This window comes from Diprion similis, chromosome 14 (genome assembly GCF_021155765.1).
Source record: "Diprion similis isolate iyDipSimi1 chromosome 14, iyDipSimi1.1, whole genome shotgun sequence".
Taxonomy (NCBI): domain Eukaryota; kingdom Metazoa; phylum Arthropoda; class Insecta; order Hymenoptera; family Diprionidae; genus Diprion; species Diprion similis.
In genome coordinates this window covers 525,129-547,939 of record NC_060118.1, presented here as the reverse complement: position 1 = coordinate 547,939, position 22,811 = coordinate 525,129, and the positions used below count along the sequence as shown (strand labels likewise).

Genomic DNA, 22,811 nt, shown 5'->3' with positions numbered 1-22,811 from the left:
ACATTAATTTTGCTTGGTTGCTAAATTTATTCTTAATATAATTGTAGTGAAAATCGTAGATCTAAGTTTTCGGAAGCTCTAGGATGGAGAAACCTGCATACAAAGGTTTGTTTAGTTTGACTTTCGTTTTCTTTAATTCGACTATTACCATATCTTCATCAAAAATGGTGCAGCTATGGAAATTTGGTTTAGCTATAGTAGCTCGAGCACCGTATCTTCCGTCCCATTTCGTGATCAGCCTGACATCTCTATACTTCCTAACATTTTCCATTGTTTTACCGAAAACTGCGTTGTTCAATAATTTATAAAAGTTTTTTTCAAATTCGTTGTTCGATTTTTTCCGTAAATCAGTATTCAAATCTATGTAATTTTTTAGCCATGGTGTTTGCCGGAATTTGAGAACTTTGTGAATTTTAACCAACTTCAGACCTAATTGTAAGCATTATTTTAAAACACGGTAATGAATAACATAGTTTTGTTTAGGAAGTAGCGTGGTCGTCAATTTCGGTTGCTCTGTACTCGAGATCGGAGGTATGTAGTGCTCCGGACACAGTGGTCAATCTTTATGCATTTCATGCAGTTCCGCAGGATATTCCAAATCTACCTCTAATATGTAACCGAACTCCGCATCGTCCGAGATGGTAAGAACGTCGCATTGTCTGAAGTCTGATACCCATTCGAAGGAACTGTATGGCAGAGCAAAGCTCATAGCAGCACCGTACAAATTGTTAACATCGAAGTACATGAGATAAGATTCTTCGACTTGGGGATCGAATGCCTCTCCCATATATCTGTTGTTGGCTTTTGCGTATCTGTTCGAACACTGTGACACACCACCTCGGATACCTTTTTCTATAAACATCATCATATCTATATCAGTGAGAAGCTTGAGCTCGATGCCGGTACACTTTAACATTGCATCAAACGACAGACCGGGCGCTGTGTAGTAATGTAATGGGTCCAGTTTGTAAGTTGTCCAACAATTCTGTCGAAAATTTTGAAAAACGTCAGCTAGTAAGAATAGGTCTGTTTGTAGATATAAATCTGAATACTTTCCCAAAGTTTGAACGTTAAAAGTTTGCCAAACTTCACATGCATGTGCATAGTCGTCGTCTGATATATCCCGATCGTTTAATTTCGAATAAAATTGTGGTTTGGTCGGTAATCGTCTGTCCTCAAGCTTCTCCCAATTATCGATATACTCATACGGAAAAACACCTTTTCTAGTCAATAACTGAAATTTATCTAAATTATGGCAAAACTTTCGTGTAATTGATTTTTGATCATCGCCCAGATACGTTGCTAACATCTCAAGACTACTGGGCATGAAGCGGAACGAATCTATGAATCTAAACTTCATATCTGTTCCCTTGACATATTTCGTAAAAGAAATGTACTTTTCTTTGTTTACGGGTAGAAGCTGGATTGTGCCCTCGAACGATGTAGCCAACGCTTTAATTAAAAAATGGGAATCATAACCCGATAGATTGTGGAATATCACAGAAATTGTATGTGAGTTTTGATAATTCAGGTTGCAGCCTCGATGAGCAGCACCACGATACTTTCCAGTGAAATGGCAGTGATCACGATGTTTGACGTCTTCGAGCGTAAACGGTTTTTCACAGATGTGACACACTGTTGCCGAATGAAGTTCGTTGATTTGATGGAAATTGAGCGGTTCCATTGGTACAACAGTTTTGAAATAAGTTTCTAACGAACGTGCCAATTTCTCTAACTCAGTCACAAACCATTGAATGCAAGTCTCTCCACGATTAATTTCGAATTTTGAAATTGAATCATTAAACGCACAATGTAGATAATAGGCTATACTGTACGGCGTATGCTTCTGATAAATTGTTCTGTTTTCCCCAAGGCTTTCAAGAGTGGGTTGCAGTAGACATTCTAGATCTGCGTAAATGCAGAATGGAACAGTTTCTTTATGATTGGAATTTTTGAATTTAAGAATCTTGTCCTCTTCGGTCGGTAAAATAACTTTGGTTTTGTTCAAGTTCAGGCAATCTACATTGTGCTTCAACAAACATCTTTCAGATTGAAAGTGTGACAGACACCTATCGCATAACCAAGTACGAGCACGGTGACCAGAAATTTGAGATCTTGTTAATCGTGATAAATTTCGAATACATGCAAAATGGTGTATTCTTCTGTTCTTTGTGTAATTTTCCATACCATCATCATCATCATCATCATCATCATCATCATCATCATCATCATCATCATCATCATCATCATCATCATCATCATCATCATCATCATCATCATCATCATCATCATCATCATCATCATTGTCAATTTTAGTCTTTAACATTAAAAGATGAATTACAGGTTTATTAGACTTGCTTCGACTTAAATAAACGGGTACAATTTCACTGTTCATTCGTTTTTTGTCAGTATAATCGATACTGTAGACGTTAATCGAAAGATCGTTGAGTTTTTCAAATTTTGGAATTTGATCTAAGGACATTGGAAAATTCAAACCGTCGTACCGTAGCACTGAGCTGAAATGTGGGTACGAGCTGAATTCATTGGGATTTTTATTGGTGGCTTGAAAGAGGGCTGCGGTGACCGACCATAGAAAGCAATACGAGTCGCTGTTACGGATGTTGACAACGGCCTTCTTATCTTGAATATCTTTGGGTAGTGGTGTATATGTGAACACACCTCCTCGTAGTGGCACGTACTTGTTGATATTCACAGTCAAATTGATGATTTCAGTCAAAGACCAGCCAGAGTCTTTTTCTTGGAAGTCTTCCACCTTAGCCATCACTTTCTGCTTGACATTCTCTTCGAACCACCCATGTATGTCCGGTGGTTGGAGGATAACTTGATTTTTGGTGTTAAAAAATTTAATGTCTTCCACAATTTCAGCGTTCTTTGTAACACTAAATTTACAGAATAAAACACAGTTGGCTTTCAAACTTCCCGTCTTACGTAGCATGTTCTTGAGTCTTGCAACGACCAGGTGGCATCTTTCAAAAACACACCCAAATCCTTGTGTTGCAGATTTATTACAGCACCCGTTCTAATTCGACTCTCGAACGCCGTCTCCAAATCTTCCCATTTTACTCGATCGCTCCGCCGCACAGTGGGCCGAATTATCCGAAAACCTGGCCAAAAATGCAATCAAAAACGTGGTACAAAAATTGGTATACTCACGTTTTTCGATGCGCTGAGTACGAAAAAAATAGTGTCAAGTCTCGGATACATGTCCTTCAAGGTTATTTCAAGGTCAAACCATAAAAAATCTCTACTTTAGATTTGAAAATTGGGATTAATCCCATATATTATACTTTGATTTGCCCACACTCAATTAGTTTCGATTTAAAAAATCTACTCACGCGTTTCACTAACGAGAAGGTTTGGTGGGGGAACTTTGAAACGCATTTTTTTCATTTTTTAAAATTTTTATATTTTTTTTTTAATTTTAAAAATTTTTTTTTCATTTTTTCATTTTTTTTTACTTTTAAATTTTTTTTGTTTTTTTGCATATTTTTTTGCTTATTATTTATATTTTTACTTCTGTTAACTGTTTCTTTTTTCGCACAAGACCTCAAACAACTGCTTTTTAGTTGCAGTATAACTCATTTTGAATATACTTTAACAACAAACACATTAAATCAAGAAGTTGAAGAACAAATATTGATTAGCATACAATACCCAGACCAAATTAGACAAATTGACTCAACGTTCAAAGGGATTTGCTTGAGTTTGGTGCAAGTGATTTATTCACGTTTTATACCTCAAAAGCAAATAATAGTTTTTATCTTCCAACCTTAAAGGTTCAATATCCGAAACTTAACTCTTTATACTTTTATTTTACTTAGCGGATCGAAAAAAGTAGCCACAAATTTTTGGAGCAAATTTTGATAGGAGAATTTCGGGAAAATGTAGTTAAAAAAATTAAAAATTCCAAAAAATCCCCATTTTTTTCACACGCATTTATTACAAATTGCGCAACTATCCGCAAGGTTTTCCTGCTTGAATTCAATGTTTAGGTCATAACGAGAAAGTTCTTGAGCGAGATAGCGCGCGGAGGGGCACGGAGCAATTTACAGAAGAATTGAAAAAAGACAAAAAAATACGTTTTTAGCAACAATTTAATATTTTAATCGACTGTATCATTTTTAATGATTGCTGTATAGTTAATTTACTTTTTTTCTACTTATTTTGCTTCACTATTAAAAGATTATTAGAGTTAAAAAATAGTAATATACATAAACATTAGGCAATTTCATAATAAAATAAATGTTTATTTAAATAAACAAATTAAGAACATCGACTTTGCACATTAGTTACAGCCTTAAAAAAAAATCCACATAATAAATATTTTAGATGCTCAAAGTGAAGATAAATATCAGTCAAAAAATGCTAGTTTGCCGTACTTATATGACATTACGCAAATCTCGACTTTTGGCCAGGTTTATTAGATATTTGATCCTCTGTGCGCCGTCGGCTTTGTAATCCGTCGCCTACTTTTCGAAACTGTTGGAATTTTGCAGTCAACGATTTCAATATTCCGATCGTTGTCAAAATCCGTGTCTTCTCCCCGATCGTCGAGGCGTTCTTTCGTAAAATTTTGTTCAGAAGAAGCCTTGTATTTTGGGTTCCAAATCGCATCCATTTCTGAACCTCGGCCGGTGAAGATTTCTCGCTAAAAATCTTGAACGCCGTCTCCATGATTTTTATCAATTTCAAGCACTTTTCGGAATCCATGTTTGTTTCTTCTTCAATCGCACACTTGACAAGAGTTATCGTTGCAAAGCTCGCATCGTAATGATTGCTCTACGCCGACGCGGTCCCTTTTATGGTACATCGTGACTCACACATATCATCGAACTTGAGCGAACGATATTCTTTAACGAAAATTTTGAGATCTTTCCGAGCGAATCTGCTGCTCGTGTAAGATGGTAAGACAGTTCTTGGAACTCGACGATGAAGTTTCACACGCTTCGTGTACGAGACAGAGCTGTGGTAGTGCAATAGTATCAGTAGATATCGTTCTCTGAGCGCGCGATGGGGATGTTTTTACTTTGCCAGCGGTGTCAGGTTTACGATTTCGAGACCTCTGCATTAGTTCAGTAGAGCAGAGTAAGACAGCGGTAATTTACAAACGTAACCGACAAGTGTCAACCACTTCGAGATTTCGTATAGGTTTAATTGTGAACCTCAACACTTGAAGAAGCTGCACGAAGAGTGGGGTGCTCCATAAGCCTGATGAAATCATTCACAGTCGAACCGTGAAAACGTCAAGGTGGGTGATCGAAATCAATGCAGTTATAAAGTATTTAACGTTTATTGTGCAACAACTTTTGATTTTTACTTAAACGAAGAGAAATAATTTAACGTATGTGCGTTTTTTTCAGATTTTTCCAATAAAACAACATCGCCATATCAATCGGTGAGTTGTGTCAGCTATTTTTTTTTAACATTATACGATTTTTTTAACATTATACGATGAAGTACGATGACAGTTTTTTTTTCTTTTTTTCTAGACATAGAGTACGATCAATTGCCGAACTCGAACGTGGTAGTGCCGCGCGAGTGGGCGGCGCTCCCATACGACTTCATCATGACCTCTGTGATTTGGAGCATCGAAATCTTCAACACCGGTGAAAGTGACATAATCGTTTACCAGGCAGGGGTGGCAGCCAAACTGACTGTGACAACCAACGGACTTTGGCTATTCAAAAAAATGTAAGATGGAATTTTACATTTATTTCTTCTTTTAACAGTACGAAATTTACATTATTCAAGACAAGGAAAAACACGTAATATAATGTTGCTCAATAACAATTTTTTTTTTTTGACAATGGTTTCATAACTTTTTGTAAAAAATTCGATTATCTGGTGTCTTTTATTTCACACGAAATTCATAACTTTTACAACATATTCAATTGATTGGTTTCTTTATTTTTACAACTAAAACCATGAAACTAGGTGTATTGCTCTAAAATCACATGATTTGTTTGTTTGTGTGTTTCAGAGACGTATAAGAATTTCATCATTCACTAACATATTATAATTTTACAAAGAATTTCATCATTTACTAACATATTATAATTTTTATATAAGATATGAAAATTTATTGTCAAAAATATATTCTTTAAAACAATAATGCACAGAATTTTGCTTAATTGCTAAAACTTGAATTAAGTGCAAACTTATTCAAGAGTAGACGCATCGGTGAATTCCACCGGGTTATATTGACCGCCCAGATACTTCAGCAGCAAGCGATCCTCCTCGACAGCCTGCACCAAGTTCTGCATCAGACCGTCGTCCTCGCAGAGTACCTTCGCCATGCGTGCCGGGAGAAAGACGCTGAACGTCGCATCCACATCGACGACCACCCGTTGACCAAATCGAGTCTGTACCCTCCTGACACTTGTGATTCGGTAATTTTTTAAAACTTCCAAGTCGGATAGCTTCCTCGTTGGTAGGAATTCTTGCAGTTTGCCAATTTGGTTCAATTTTGTGAAATCCATTGTTGGTGTTAATTTTTTCACAATTTCAAACTTTTCAACTTCTTTGTCACTTTGTTAAGTTCAGATTTTTGATGAACAATTTTTTTCAAGTATTCAAGATTTTTTAAGAACAGATCAATTCGCCGGTGTAGTTGTGCTTTGTCGGAGGTTCTCTTCATGAGAGCTGAAGAATCGTTGTGAGAATAACGTTCTGAAATTCAGGCTTTTATACCATATTTCTCCCACCAAGCGCTCAGAACCTTCCAGAATTCAACGTTGCACCGAAAACCGATGGACGCAGGCCTCTCGACGTCAAGTCGCGACTCGTCGGACGATTCCGAGAATTGTTTGTCTGCCTAAGATTCCGAGAATCGGTTCAGGGTCGCAGGTTATCTTTCTCACGGCTCCGGAACCTTCCAGAATTCAACGTCGCACCGAAAACCGATGGACGCAGGCCTTCCGACGTCAAGTCGAAACTCGTCGACCGATTCCAAGAACTGTTTGTCAGCCTAAAATTCCGAGAATTCGTTCAGGGTCGTCGTATTCAACGTCGCACCGCAATCCTTCGACCTCGAGCCGCTCGACGTTAAGTCGAAACTTGTCGGAGTCATTGCGTAAGCCTCCCAACGTCGGACTTCCGCCTCGAAAACCTCTCGATCGTTGGAGAATCTTCTAGAACTTTCTGGAAGCTATCAACGCGACACGTGCGAAGATTCTTGTTCGGACGTTGAAGGATTCACGGAGGTGCGCTCGAACGTTTGAGGGTTCGCGGTTGCACTCGGTAAGGCAGATTCTCGATCCCGCTCGATCACGCTCGATAGGCATGGTAAGGGTAAGATCTACGGTAACTGACAGAGCACTTCTTACCGACCGACACGTCAATCTAGGGAATTTCTTACCGACCGGCACATCAATCTAGCGGATTTCTTACCGACAAGGATCAAAACGATGGTAACCCCTTACCGACAAGACTCAAAGTGATGGTAACGCAGAACGCTGACAGCTCGCCGAAGTGGGGATAACCTTGATGGGTTTGCGTCCGGGCTGGGCGGGGGCGGGGGGAGGGTGCTTTGCCGGTAAAGTAGGTATTTCTACGCAGAATCCCCCTTGTATTGCTACTAAAATGTAATCACAGCAAACTAATGACTTGACCGTAACTATAACAAAATATCCCAAATAAACTACACGGATGATGATAATATATGTACTTGAAAATAGTTCATGTTCATTTCATAACGTATGCTTTCATTCCTGGTTTCCCAAACTCAATTTCTGAGACTGGTCAAAAATTTATCATGAACAGTGTTGGTTAAGCCTCCCATACTTGTTTTACGCACCTTGTATTCACGATGCTTACCGAACAATATGGTATTTGGTGGCATGAATCAGAACTATTCTAAGGAGTCTCTACGTAATCTTCAGAATAAAACTCTTCGTACGTCTAATTTTGTTAACAATGCAGTTGTATTCTATGAGAATTTTACATGCAAAGAATTTTTAAATACGACCAGTTCCATAAACTTTTGACCAGACTTTTAGGGTCAAAATTAGGATCTGGCTTAAATTTGAATTTGTTTTGTTGCAGAATGAGATATGAAAATCTTCCAATTTCAACGTGTCTAGGCCTTACGATTTATGGAAAACATGTTAACCAAGTTTACCAGTTTTTCCATTAGACCCTTGTCGTCTGATTTTTACCCTCATTTTTAGTACTTCCAGTCATATCAGAGAAAATATAACCTAATGTGTTTTTCTGTGAAAGAGGTCTTTCCGAATTTCACATTAGTTGTGAAGTATATCCTCATGACATGCCAAAACCACGTTCTTTGGAAATTATTTGTCAAAAAGTTATATTCAAAGGCCCAAAAAATAAATTACCTAAATTATTACAAGTATTTTTTGTGATAAGGTAGACATTTTAAACCATGTCATGAAGTTTTCGAGGTAAAGTAAAAACGGTATCATAATTGAATTAATATAAATATTCCAAGAATAGTGTGACTTTCCGTATTAGCGTCGATCGCAGGTGGATGGAAGTTACTCCTTTTTCTCTGGATTCTCCCGAAGGTTGGAATTATTTCGTGCGATAGCAGCGATGACTCGACGTTGGAGGGTACTGATGATAATATGTCTGCGTTGTGTGCGTGTGTTTGTGTGTGGAAGGAGTGAGCAGGCGCCTTTATACGGCAACAGCACACAGTCACGCCACGGATTTAGGTGTAGGAAGGGTGGCAAAACGGTTGTGCACGACAATGGCACACAGCCGCGTCTCGGGCGTAGGAATAGGAAGAGTGTGAGTGAGAGTTTGTATGCTAATGTTTGATATAGAGGTGCAGGCAATTGCAAATAATAACGCTCGTAGTTATATAAGAATATAACACAATGCTTGTTTGTTGCTAACTCTATGGCTCTATTTATGCAAATACAGAAATGAAAATAAATTAAAGACATGCGAAACCAATGATCAGATAGGTCGTATGAACAAAAATAAATAAATCAATAAATGCGGCCGAATACCGACGCCAACTACCAGAATAATCTTAATAGATTATGACGATAAATATGAGTAAAAAATAAATATTAGGTATTAGAAGCTAATCAGGCACTAAATCATGAACAAGTCTTTTAATTAAAGCTTCTCTGAGGAGTACGAGAAGATAATGGGAATTTCAAATAAGATAATATAATATTTAAGATGGATGTCAACCAAAGAATTCAAATAGCAGGACCTAAATCAGCTAAGAAGGCTCAGGTGATTGTTACCGTCGGTGGATTAGCGCTTCCAAAGGAAGGACGCAAAGACAGCGTTTTGTAGAAGAATTCAAGACTAAATCAGCTGAGAGAACTTAGCTGATTAACTAGCTGATCAATATCTCCGAAGGAGGGTGCAGAATGAGCGTTTTGCCGTTGGGGTTGCTCTGGTTTATATGCCCAATCGGTAGCCATCTCCACCTTGACGGTGGATTATATTTTGATCGAGGTGGGTTATGGCAGTTGGGGTTGCTCTGGTTTATATGCCCAATCGGTAGCCATCTCCACCTTGACGGTGGATTATATTTTGATCGAGGTGGGTTATGGCCGTCCCCCTTTTCGGCTGTTTAAAAATGAAATGGGTATGATGACTGCTACGACACGTCATTCCCTCTCGGTCCTCTCATACCATGTTATTCTCATCCTATCCTCTATTTTAGCCTATGGGCTTATTATTATCATCACACAGGGTAGCGACTAGGTTAAGAACACACGGGGAGAATATAATATTAAAACAATACAATCACAACACATTTCTCCACTCAGTTTTTGTATATTACCGACGGAATTATGATTCAGTATTCATTCCACTCTGAAAACTCCGGGATATACTCCAAAATGTCTATTTTCTCAAATAGTATTTAGAAACTTGACTGTTATATTTTCTGTAATAAAACGAATAAATTGTCGTTAAGGTGCTTATGAAGTCGCGTTGTACATCTCAAAAACGCAGGGATGCAAAACTCCTATACTGCTCAAGCAATCAGAGTGAAACTTGGGCAATTAATGCCTTATTTTGGCAAAAAGTGAAGCGTCTTTTTACTTTTCAAAATTTGGAAAAAATTTTTACAGATTGTTTACCACCCACAGAAGTTGGCCAAATTTTCACAGTAGCACTGAATAGATCGAACTATCCGGTATGATGCCACTCGGCGGTGATGAAACATACATCTTGAGCTCAGTCCCATGAGATTTGATGGTGAAATGACAAAATGGCAGCTGATCTGGTATTCGATTACGAAGTACACCGAAATCTCATTTTAATGTTAGCGACATTTGTTACCAACATTACGCGCATGCCGGTAATGTATGCGTGTAATGTCAGTAAAAAATTACGGGCAATCGTAAAAATTCGGAAACAAATGTCGCCAAAATGAGATCAGCTCGATCGAAACTAGATCAGCTGCCATTTTGTCATTTCACCATCAATTCTCATGGGACTGAGCTCAAAATGTATGTTTCATCATCGCCGAGTGGCCACCATACCGGAGAGTTCGATCAATTCAGTGCAACTGTAAGAATTTGGCCAACTTCAGTAGGTGGTAACCAACCTGTAATTTTTTTTTCCAAATTTTGAAAAAGTAAAAATTCGTTCCACCTTTTTCCAAAATAAGGCATTAACTGCCTAAGTTTTACTCTGATCGCTGGAGCAGTATAAGAGTTTTGCATCCCTGTGTTTTTGAGGTGTACAACGCGTCTTTATTAGCACCAGGGGAGACATACACCTAGGAGCCGGAAAAAAGGTAATTTTTGTGAATTTTTTCAAGGAAAACTGTTTGAAATTTTGGATTGGGGTTTAAATTATCTGAAACTATATACATTCAAAAGTATGTTTAATTTTCTTTATTGAAAAATATCAAAAATATACAAGGATATTGTGCGATCCCTGGAGCGTCGTAAAAAAATCTGCGTATACGGTACCCACTGGCGTTTCCTCAAAAATTATCTGAAAACAAAAAACCAAACAGATTATTGAATTAGATACTATAATCTAGTACTTGTCATAGCCAATTTTAAAAATATCGATTCATGACAAAATGGCGTGATTTATAAATTGCGCCATTATAAATAGTGATTTATAGGCCAAAAATTAGTTATTATTTTGCCTATAAAACAAAAATTAAGTGACGAAAAAAAAAATCCCATGAGAAGTACTAAATAATGGTGTACAGAATAACCACAAAATACCTCAAGGCTAACGGTTCATTGGCTTTAGAGAAATTTTGGGTACCGATTTGAAATACGTGGTTTTGAGAAAAATGCGTTTGAAAATTTGAGAATGAATATATCATGAAATTTGCCAACTTACATGGAATCATCGATACCAGGCCCATAGTGTAGGTCTTGTCCGGTCGACGGAATGTTCATAGCTCCTAAATTTTGGTGTCGGTGCCGTATTCGACCTTCTTTAGTTTGTTCTTGCGCTTGTAGCTCGGCTTTCGCTATGCGAGTTTCGTCTTTTTGCGCAGCGTACAAGTGCGCTCCTGATCCAACCGATATTCCTAACACGTTTATAGCTTCCAATAATGACGTGAAACCATTGTTACACGTTTATTTTGCAAGAAATACTGCAATGTTAACGATTTTGACCCCGCTGTTCATCGTTTTGGGAGCTATCTTCCAAATAAGTTGGTTGAAGCTCTCATTGCAGTTTTGGATATATCCGCCAACACAACGTCCTAAGAATTTGTCATTGCTGAGGTCTTCGTATATTGGTTTGATGACATCTCACACCATTTTTGGCAATGCAGAATAATCGTGACGGAAAATTTTCAGTCCTTCGTTAACTTTCGCTTGTTGCTACTTGCACCCCGATTCGGGCCTTCGGGACAAAAATGATGTTGCTGTCTGTTGAGCCATAATGGTGAAATGTTGCCCATATTGCTTTTTTCATGGCATCCTTGAAGTTACAGTTTCTGCGGATAACTAAACCAACGTAAATGCTCAGTTTATCTATAAGCTTTGCCGTCAATTTGTTTTTTCCGCCGATTCCGGAATTGTTTTTCTTGCATCCGCGAAGACGGGTTCCCATTCGCTTTTGAACGTGTCCCACGCATTTTTTTCTACAATTTCAAATCTCATCACCATACGGTATCGCATTTACTATTCCCGTGTACGTCTCAGAGTCTCCAGCCCCCACTGCCTGTCGGCTCGGCGCCGTAAAACCCGTTTCACTTTCTCGGCTGTAACTGGCTTATTTACCGAAATATTAACTTGCCGTTTTCACCAGATATTCTGGAGACCTCAAACTTCAAGAAAATGAAAAAAAATCGTTTTTTTCGACCATCTAGGTGTATATCTCCCCTTAAAACTACAACGCTATCGAACTCACTCTCGCATACAATGAATGAATGATCACCTACGATTGTAGTTTAGCAAGGGATAGGAGAATGAGGCATTCGCTATTCCTAGAACTTTGACGTCACCGAGCGACTACTGAATGCTCGATGATACGCCCAACCGCTTCTTGTAAAAGCGCTACCACAGAGTAAGCGGCACTTCTCGTCCGACCAGCGCAGCACCGATTTCACGTTAGCTACGCCTTTATTGCATTAATGTTTCCGAACACAGGGTAATTCAATTTATAAAACCTCGATTATTGTTTCCGTTAAAATTAATTTTCCTGATTTTATCTTATTCATAGTAATTATTTTTCGAAAATATCTTTGTTTCCACAAAAAACCAGGTCTCACCTATTAGGCGGTTCGTCCGAGCCGACCCTTCCATCAAACACATAGTGAAAACGAACAATTTAATGCATAATCTTTTTCATAAACAATTCGAAAATTTGAGATCTTTAGAGTATTTATACCAATTTGATCACGATCTAATGGTATAAATTTTGATCCTACTCTGTAAATTATCGGGATGAACTTTAAAATCTTTACTTTTTGTAACAGTAAATTAAAACTAATTTTTTTGGGGGCCTTCGCATATGCATGACTGACAAGGTTAAGGAAACGTGTTCTTTCTATGCTTACTGACGATCTATCAAAATGGATTTCATATTCGGAAAGATCATACCTTTCACGCGGAAAGGCATTAGGTTTTATTTCATCCCGGTGACAAAAAGTTATAAAATTTCAAAGACATGTATTCAATTCATAAAACTGACAAAATAGACGTACGTGTTTCTTGAAAAAAGTAATGCCTCGAAATTGAAAAATGATATAGTTTGCACATGTCAGAACGTAATTTTTCAAATTATACATGGCTCCTCATTATCAAACGTTGCGGAATGTCTTTTACAGATAATAAGAAGAACAACCTCACTTTATGTAGTAACAAAGTATAAAGTAGTTAGATACTATGTAAAATTGCAGTATAAGTTGTTTGAAACTGTATTTATGACTGTATTATAGTAGATGGACAATTTTGAGTAAAAAGTAATCCGTATTATAAATTACACGTATACATACACTTATGTATATGTTTCAGAAGTAAGATACCTTGCTTGACTTTGTTACGCAAGTACATGTAAGGTTAAACCTTAAGAAAGATCGAATTTCCCGGACAATCGCGGGTCGCTAAGATAGAGGCCTAAAGACGAGAGAGAAGAAGAGAAGTAAGAACAAGAACGTAACGAAATCAGATTGAACAGTAATTAGATAAATTAAACAGCTCAATAGGAAATCGACTTCGAATGTTGTTTCTTCATTGCAGGTTAGTAATCGATGTAGAAAAATAAGCAAACTGTAATAATCAAGAAATAAATAAATCTTTATTCCAGAGAAACTTTTCGCTTAACCTATTGAGTCAGCCCTAACCTCAAAGGGGGAAAATTACGTCACATTATAAAACAACATTCGATGTCGATTTCCTATTGAGCTGTTTAATTTATCTGATTACTGTTTAATCTGATTTTGTTACGTTCTTGTTCTTACTTCTCTTCTTCTCTCTCGTCTTTAGGCCTCTACCTTACCGACCCGCGATTGTCCGCGAAATTCAATCTTCCTTAAGGTTTAACCTTACATACATTATACTTGAATGTATACGTAGATTATAGATGTACATATGTCTTTTTAACAAAGCGATGAATGCGTTCTTGAAAATTTTAACCATGCAAGCGTAGCTATGTTGGAGTTCTTTTGCCCAACTCCAAATTGGAAAGTTCGATTTTCGAAGCTTTCGGAGCGTGCGCAAAGTGTCTCTTTTCTGAAAAGTGCAGTAAAACAACGTTGGCGCATGTGCCCAATTTGAATTCCTTGTTTTATATACCAAGCTTCTGTGGCTTCTTCTTTCATGTATGCGCACTTTGGAACATATCAATTTTACACGCTGTGTCACTGAGCGTCAGTTACCTCACCCCGATTATGCGAGCTGTCAGTGTCACCTTCGTTGCTTCTTAAATCAAACTTTCCCTTACACAGGTTGAAAAAAAAGTTTGTGCTGCAGTGTGCATAGAAGATTTCTGAATTGTGCGATGACAGCATTCGCCTTTGCAGCTCACGATGGAAACATCACACTTATCAGAAATCACCCACTTTCTACACTTGTAACACACTATATTATTTTTTCTGTAGAAGTGAAAAAAGTTGATTTTTATTAAAATAAATATACTTTCTTTTATGAAACTCAGACTGAAGATACTTCTACCAAAATTGTTGTATGTGTTTACGCATACGTACCCCTACGAAGGTGCATTCTGTCCGTTTCAAGATCACCGGTGTTGTCTGCTATTATTTATTTACCCTGAGCGGCAGACAGTATGGGTGCCCTTGAATTCGTCAGAATTTAGCTCCGTAGGTATAAATTAGATCACTCGTAGGAGAAAGTACAAGTCATGCAAGTTAACAAACTACAGATATGTGTGAGAAAACTGATTCAGTAGTTTCAAATTACTTGTGGACATGTTTTTAGGGCAGGGTGAGCGCAAGGAGAGTGTCTTGGATATTCCTGAGAAACTGTTTGATCGAAACAGCGAGTCTGATGACGAAGATAAATGGAGGTATGTATAGCTTACGAGCCGACAACGTTACTGAATGCCAATCAAAACTAAAAACAGATGAACAGTACAAAAAATCTTCCATTTTGAGAATCATCTCAAACCCTAAGAGTGGGTTCTGACCTACAGTTTTATTCTGTAACTTTCGTTGGAATTAACGCAAAGATCATGAGTGAATTCATTAAAAAAAAATGTTTGATAAGGATTTTTTTTCTAATCGCCATGCGATCCTCAAGTAAGTCGCAACTTCTAATCTGGTACTCCTCTTCATTTGTGCAGTCAATTGGCTAAGGACAACGGAGGCCTCGACGTAAAATTGGGACCTGGACAAATAGCTCCCCGCGGATTCAAATTGACCGGTGGTAGGTATACCGTGATTTTTGTCTTCAAAATCCTTGTCAATGCATTTGTAAACTTTTTATTTTGATTTGGCAATGTACAACAATCTTTTAAACTAACGAAATTACTACCTATTGTCAACTCCGTAGGTGTGCCGAACGGAGAAGTGAAACTGGGGTTGTTCATGGGCAAGGAAACATTGGAAGTCGAAGTGGTTTGTGCACGAGGAATTTGTCCCGGCGAGCCCATCGAGCCCGGTACGTTGAAATCTTTACAATATTACATAGCACGATCATTGAACAACACTAAATTATGTATTACATATGCTATGGGAAAATTTTTAAAACTGCATTCAGCTGTCTGTTACTGTTCAATTTTATAAGGTTTTTCCTCAATTTAACTTAAAAAATCATTTAATCTGACTAGATTACCCCTTACTTTTGTAATAAGTGAGTTTTTCCGAATAATTTTGTGAACTGCATAAAAGTAAACTTCAGTTAATTTCACATCAAATTTACTGTCTCGGAATCAACTTCAATAAGTTACCCATAACGTTCTTTAAATTCAAACAAGTTACCCAATACTTTTGCGACGTGCGAAAATTAAACTCTGTATAATTATCCGTAGTCTTATCGTTGAAAATGAATCCTACTCAACTACTCGTTACATTCATAATGCATAAATTAAATTTCACTCAACTACCCATACTTTTTAGAACGTTATTCAATAACGCATTACTTCAATACGTTATTCAAGAAACTTCACTCAATACTTCAATCTTGTAATCTGCAATTCAACTCTTTCCAATGACCCATTATTTCCGTACCTTTTAAGGAAATCCAACTTAATTGTGTTTTGAGTTGAAATATACGAGTTGTAAAACTAAAGGTCTACCTGAAGATAGATATTACTGTCAATTGTGCAAGCTGGCCAAATAGTATGACTGCAAACACCTATTTACAGTTCAAGTTGTGACCTCATGGTATGTAACTTTGATTCTCCATGCAGACACGTACGTGAAAACGTATTTGCGGGACGGTGAGCGGTGGCTACAAAAACGTAAGACCAGAGTGGTGCGTCATTCGCGGGAGCCGCAGTACTGTCAGACGTTGAAATACGGTAGCTGTGACGCAAGGGACAAGAACCTCCTCGTTATGCTGTGGGAGCGAAATATGGGCTTCGGGAGTAACCAAGGCCTCGGCGGTGCCGAAGTTAACTTGGGCCTGCTCACCCTGACCCGTTTAACCGTTGGATGGTACCCTCTGTTCCCCATCCATACCTTAGGCACTCAAAATGCAGACTCCCCATGATGGTTGAAAGAAGAGTGGGCCCTCGAAGCAGGCGAGCTTGATCTCAGATTGAACATGCTTTTGAAGGACGAGGGTTAACCCATTATAAAGACAATGTCGTGATTATCGCAACTTATTCACGTACTAATCAAAAGTAAAATGAACGCGTTTCAGAAATTCGGACTAATCAGTTGAAAGAATTATCATTTCTATCATTTAATGTGTATATTCGTACATAGTTACATTATAGGTACACGTTTTTTTTTTTAATAACCGGTATTTTGGTTGATATATTTATAATAATTTCATGAAATAACTGTACGTCGTTTCAAAGATGACGTCAGAATTCATTTTTGGAAGTGAAATTTTTGGTCCTTGAATATGCCATGTTTACACTTTTATAATATACATTGATTATGAATTGGTGATTAATGGATAATCACAGTGGTGTATGAAACAAGTTAAACATAATTATTTACAGCTCATTTTATCGCTCATTTTCTGCAAGTCATGATAATATGTAAAAATGCCAGTGAAGTTTACAAATACCGGAGATATCTAAAACAAATGCTGGTGATGCTGAACGGAACCGCTCTCTTATAATATTTACTGTAGAATATGAGTACAGAAACAAAATTAAAATATAAACAGTTTTTGTAAACTGATAGAAGTATATCTTGCGGCTGATATTTTTTGGTTACTTTATTACACTGGATTTGGAGGAATGCCGTATGATTTTTGAAACGTGAATTCCTGAAACATTTTTTTATGAATTTAATATGTAGCATAATGAAGCAATTCTCAATAGGAAAACTTTTTTGATATTTTTTTTCTTTCGGTGTATCAATGCGATGTTGAGGTCGTGATTTTTTTTTAAATTTCCCTCCTGTACGACCAAATGAGAATACAATGATTTTGAATTGAATGGGTTATTCTTGTCGTGAATAATTTGAGTATAAAAAAATTATACAAAACTAGGCGAAACAGAGGTTTTTCCAATTCATGTAAAGGAAAATAAAAATGAATTCAAAGAACGCCAATTCAAGTAAGTAAATTTAATATTTAGAAAAAATCTAGTAACAAAATTGAAACTTAGATATTCATCGACAATCATAAGGAAAATCTATTATTTTGTAGACAGTAAAGAAATGCAAATTTTCCGGTCTGAAAGAAAATGCGACAATCACGTATAATAATAATTACTCGTATTACTACCATAATAAAGTAGTGTGATGTAATTTACACATCCATGTAAGATAAGAAATGATTCCAGAGAACATGAAACGGGACTCGAGTCGTTTCAGTTGTCAAATAGTTGATCATGTATGTAATCTGTGATGTAATACCTACATACGTATAACTTTAGACATTGCACTGCACGAATGCGTATTGCGCGTACGTTGTTAAACGTGTGTACGTTACGATTTCCGCTATAAACACTTGTATTGGCAATTGAATTATCACACTATGTAGTACTGTAAAGAAATTGACTGTCTCTTTGGAACGACGTATAACACCTTAGAATCAACATTATTCACATTTAAAGTCATATATACATTTACTATAATACATATATATTAAAACTATTTGAAAGCGATATGCAACATTGATATCGACTAAAGAAATCAAGACACACAACACTCACTCACGCACGCAGACACACACCTAGTTAAGATAGTTCATCTTGAACTTACACACTTTTTTTTTGCCTTTCACCTGAAAACGCGGTGCCAGAAAAAAGTTGTTGCTGAAGCGCATAGCATAAAAAAAATATTTAGAAGTCGCTGCCAATTATTCAAGTGTATTTTATTTATTATTATGTGTACAACTTACGGACTTATATATATATATATATATATATATATATATATATATATATATATATTGGATTGGATATATATATATATATATATATCCAAATATATATATATATATATATATATATATATATATATATATATATATATATATATATATATATATATATATATGTATATATTGGATATATACATATATATATATATATATATTGGATATATACTGGATTCTCTGATTACACAGGCCTGTGAAATATAACTTTCAACTTCCTCTTAAAATAATATTCCTTTTTTTTAATGATGCGTGATTTTTGACCATGGTGTTTGTAGAATGATGTAATTTGTCGGGGATGGTTAGAATTGAATGTGAATTTATTTAAACGCTTTAGCCGGGCTCGGTCGGCCACCTTCAGGACTACATACAAAAGATGAACAAAAACATATAAAAATAATATTCTAGTTGCATAACTATCCCTTGCACAATTGTAAGTGAAACATATTCGTTCGTTACATTTTAAACTTGAAAGAAAAAGTATACATTATCTTGTTATGATTGTTGAGTGACTCAAGGTCAAATAGTTTGCGTGAAGTTGAACAAAATTAGCGATTATATTACATTAAAGGCGAAAACTAGAGTTTAGGAGTGTGTACAGGTAAATCACAGCTTTTTCTAGAATACGTATGTTATATTACTTATGAAAATAGCGACAACCAAATGGACTAGATATTAACTTTGCACCATGACGAGTGAAAGTGTCTTCTTTTTCCGAAGTAGGTTTGGATTTGATCGATAATCGATACATTATGATTGTCGCATAGAGTAATACCATTGTCCTTCCAAGTCGATCATGAGAAAGCGCGCGGGAATTGTTAAATTTAAAATATGTGAGAATATAGGTGACTGAGGTTCTGACCATCTGTTCTTTTGTTACAAGTGTTATTTATATTCCTGAAGATGTGTATCATTTCTTTCATCGAACGTTTGTGCTAGTTATTTCCGGATGTTATCACTGTGGTGTTGTCAAAATAAAAAATATGGCTTTCTGTTAGACTGTGCTGAACTAAAGCGTATTTGTCTGGGTCTCATGATCGAATATTAGATTTGTGACGTGCGATCCTGTTTTTAGATGTTGAGACGTTTGTCCAATATAAGACTTATCATAATTAGAGCACTGTATTTTGTAAATTGTGTTTATTTGTTGAAACATGGGAGCTTTGAACTTGAGATTTATAAAAAGGTTCTGTGTGTTGTTTGTGATTTTGTAAGTTACGTTTATGTCTTGTTGTAATGGTAGTTTCTTAATTTTGTGAGATAATTCACTGACATATGGTGTGGATATACATATCTTGGTACGATCTTGGTTTGTATCTTTTCCAGCTCTATTGTAAAAGACATTGATTCTGTCTTTTTTGATGTTACGTATTAAAGAGATAGGGTAGCAATCAGTTCATAAGGTGTGGTCTACCAGTTTTAGGTTTTGTTTTCTAAAGTATGGATCGGATATTTTAATACAGCGATCGTATAGGCCCATCGCGACAGATTTTTGATGTGTAATAGATTCTGAAAAGCATAATTGAGATATCTACCAGACCAAATGTTTTTTTGGTACCAGTCCAATATGACAAAGTTATTTTTGTTAATACCCATAGTGTCAAGGAAAATGATTTTACGATCTTTTTCGATTTCGCATGTAAATTGAATGCGAGGGTGAAAATTATTGAAATTCTTGAGCAGAGGCTGTATTTGTATTTTGTGTACACAGTGCTTCGATGAAATCCCTTTTGCAAATTTTAGTGTGGGGTTTGACGAATGCCCAGGTTCTGTTCAGAATTGCTTAAGCGAAATATGTCGGAACGTTAGTAAATAGCGAAACACCATCAAGAGAAATGAAGAAATTTTCGAATAATGTCTTTTTGTCTTAAGACATTGATATTAAGAAATTTTGGAATGGTTTATTAATATCAATCTCAAAGGTCTCAACCACCTCAACAGAGATAGATCATTTGAAAGTGCGACAATAAAATCAAAACATACTGCACTTATCGTAGAAATCAGTAACTCATACAAATCCTTCATTAGATTAACAAGTTTAATAGACCAAAAAATCATTACTTTTCACTCCTTAAATCAATCCACAACCGAACTCAAGAAATTCAAACTAGACATCAACAGAGCAGTTAGACTTTTTCAGTTGATAAAAGCCAAAAATATTCAGAAAATTGAAAAATTAGACAATGATCAATATCCTCAGATACACATACCTGATAAATGGATTGTCAACTTAATTTACGTTTAAATTCCAGAACATATCAAAGCCTTTCTGGCGGTAGGACCAAAAGTTTCTTAAAGTTCCACAAGTTCCAGACTTTGTTAACAAAATAAAAGGAAAAACAATCCCTACAGACGACTCCATCATTTTTCTTGACGCTATAGGGTATTAACAAAAACAACTCTGTCGTATTTGACTGGTACCAAAAAACACTTGGTCTGGTAGATATCTCAATTATACTTCTCAGAATCTAATTACACATAGAAAATCTGTCGCGATAGGCCTATACGATCGATGTATCAAAATATCCAATCCATACTTTAGAAAACAAAACCTAAAACTGGTAGACCACACCTTACAAACTAATTGCTACCCCATTTCTTTAATACGTAACATCAAAAAAGACAGAATCAATGTCTTTTACAATAGAGCTGGAAAAGATACAAACCAAGATCGTACCAAGGTATGTATATCCATACCATATGTCATTGAATTATCTCACAAAATTAAGAAAGCACCATCACAACGAGACATCAACGTAACTTACAAAATCACAAACAACACGCAGAACCTTTTTGCGAATCTCAAGTCCCAAACTCCCATGTTTCAACACATAAACATAATTTACAAAATACAGTGCTCCAATTGTGATAAATCTTATATTGGTCAAATGTCTCAACATCTAAAAAACAGGACCGCAGGTCACAAATCTAATATTCGAATACAAGATCCAGACAAATGAGCTTTCATTCAGCACAGTCTAACAGAAGGCCATGTTCTTGATTTTGACAACACAACAGTGATAACATCCGAAAATAACATCTTCAGGAATATAAATAACACTTGTAACAAAAGAACAGATGTTCAGAACCTCAGTCACCTATATTCGCACATATTATAAATTTTTAATTTCCCGCGCCCTTTCTCATGATCGACTAGGAAGGAAAATCGTATTACTCTATGCGACAATCATAATGTATCGATTATCGATCAAATCCAAACCTACTTTCGAAAAAGAAGGCACTTCTACTCATCATGGCGCAAAGTTAACATCTAGTCCATTTGGTTGTTACTATTTTTGTGAGTAATATTAATTTTCCTACCACAATTTATACCACTCGTATTCTAGAAAAAGCTGCGATTCACCTGCACACACTCCTAAACTCTAAGTTTTCGCCTTTAATGTAATGTAATCGGTAATTTCGTTTAACTTTACGGAAACTATCTGACCTTGAGTCACTTAAGTATACTTTTCCTTTCAAGTTTAAAATGTAACGAACGAATATGTTTCACTTACACTTGTGGAAGGGATAGTTATACAACTAGAATATTGTTTTTATATGTTTTTGTTCATCATTTTGTATGCAGTCCTGAAGGTGTCTGGCCGGGCCTGGCTGAAACATTGAAATAAATTGACATTCAATTCTGACCATCCCCGAAGAATTACAACATTTTCTTGTTAGGTATATAGGTATGTTGAATTGAAATGTAACGCTAGTTTTTTGTTTTACAGCACATCGAGATTATTTTTCATGCAAGATATGCATCTCTACTGATTTTTAATAACAGTTATGAAAAAATAAAATACAATAAATACGAAACTGTATATTTAATTATAGAATTAACAGGATTAATTCAAAAAAAAGACGAGGGTAAACAAATCAAAAAGACTTATGATAACTTTTTCTGCTTTTTTCAAAACTCGCAGTCAATCTTTTTCTCTTTTATCAACCTTGCTCCAAATATGCGTAAAATCACCATGAACAACAACTAGTGATGGCAGATGAATATTTAAATATCGATACTACCATTTATATTCATATTTAAATTAAAAATTGGAAGTTAACTCTAGTCGTACTAAGAAAACAGAAAGAAAACGCTGAGGGAATTTACGTCATAGAATTTTTCAAATATCTTTTTTATCGCTTCGTACCTTATTCCTACCGAAATTAGTAGATAGTTTTGTCACAGGGGAAACCATCGCAGGCCTGTGTTATTATTCTACCGATTCAGACACTACTTCCTTCCCGTAGTCGCTGAAATTCTCCGACAAAATTGAAATCATTAAGAAAAAGTAATTCATCAGAAAAATAACAGACCTAGAGGTGACAGGATAGGTTTGCATAAATTTTTTTCGGTCT

The 22,811-nt window shown here is 36.2% G+C and overlaps 1 protein-coding gene across 1 annotated transcript in view; it reads left to right on the top strand.

The window, feature by feature from the left end:
- LOC124414949 (regulating synaptic membrane exocytosis protein 1-like) overlaps positions 1-16,618 on the top strand; it is a 946,547-nt gene extending 929,929 nt beyond the window's left edge. Inside the window, exons 15-18 of the mRNA XM_046896140.1 lie at positions 14,871-14,958; positions 15,235-15,317; positions 15,444-15,551; positions 16,303-16,618. Coding sequence (XP_046752096.1) covers positions 14,871-14,958; positions 15,235-15,317; positions 15,444-15,551; positions 16,303-16,604 — 581 coding nt within the window. The 3' untranslated portion in view covers positions 16,605-16,618. The remainder of the gene's footprint in view (positions 1-14,870; positions 14,959-15,234; positions 15,318-15,443; positions 15,552-16,302) is intronic.
- Positions 16,619-22,811: the final 6,193 nt, after the last annotated feature.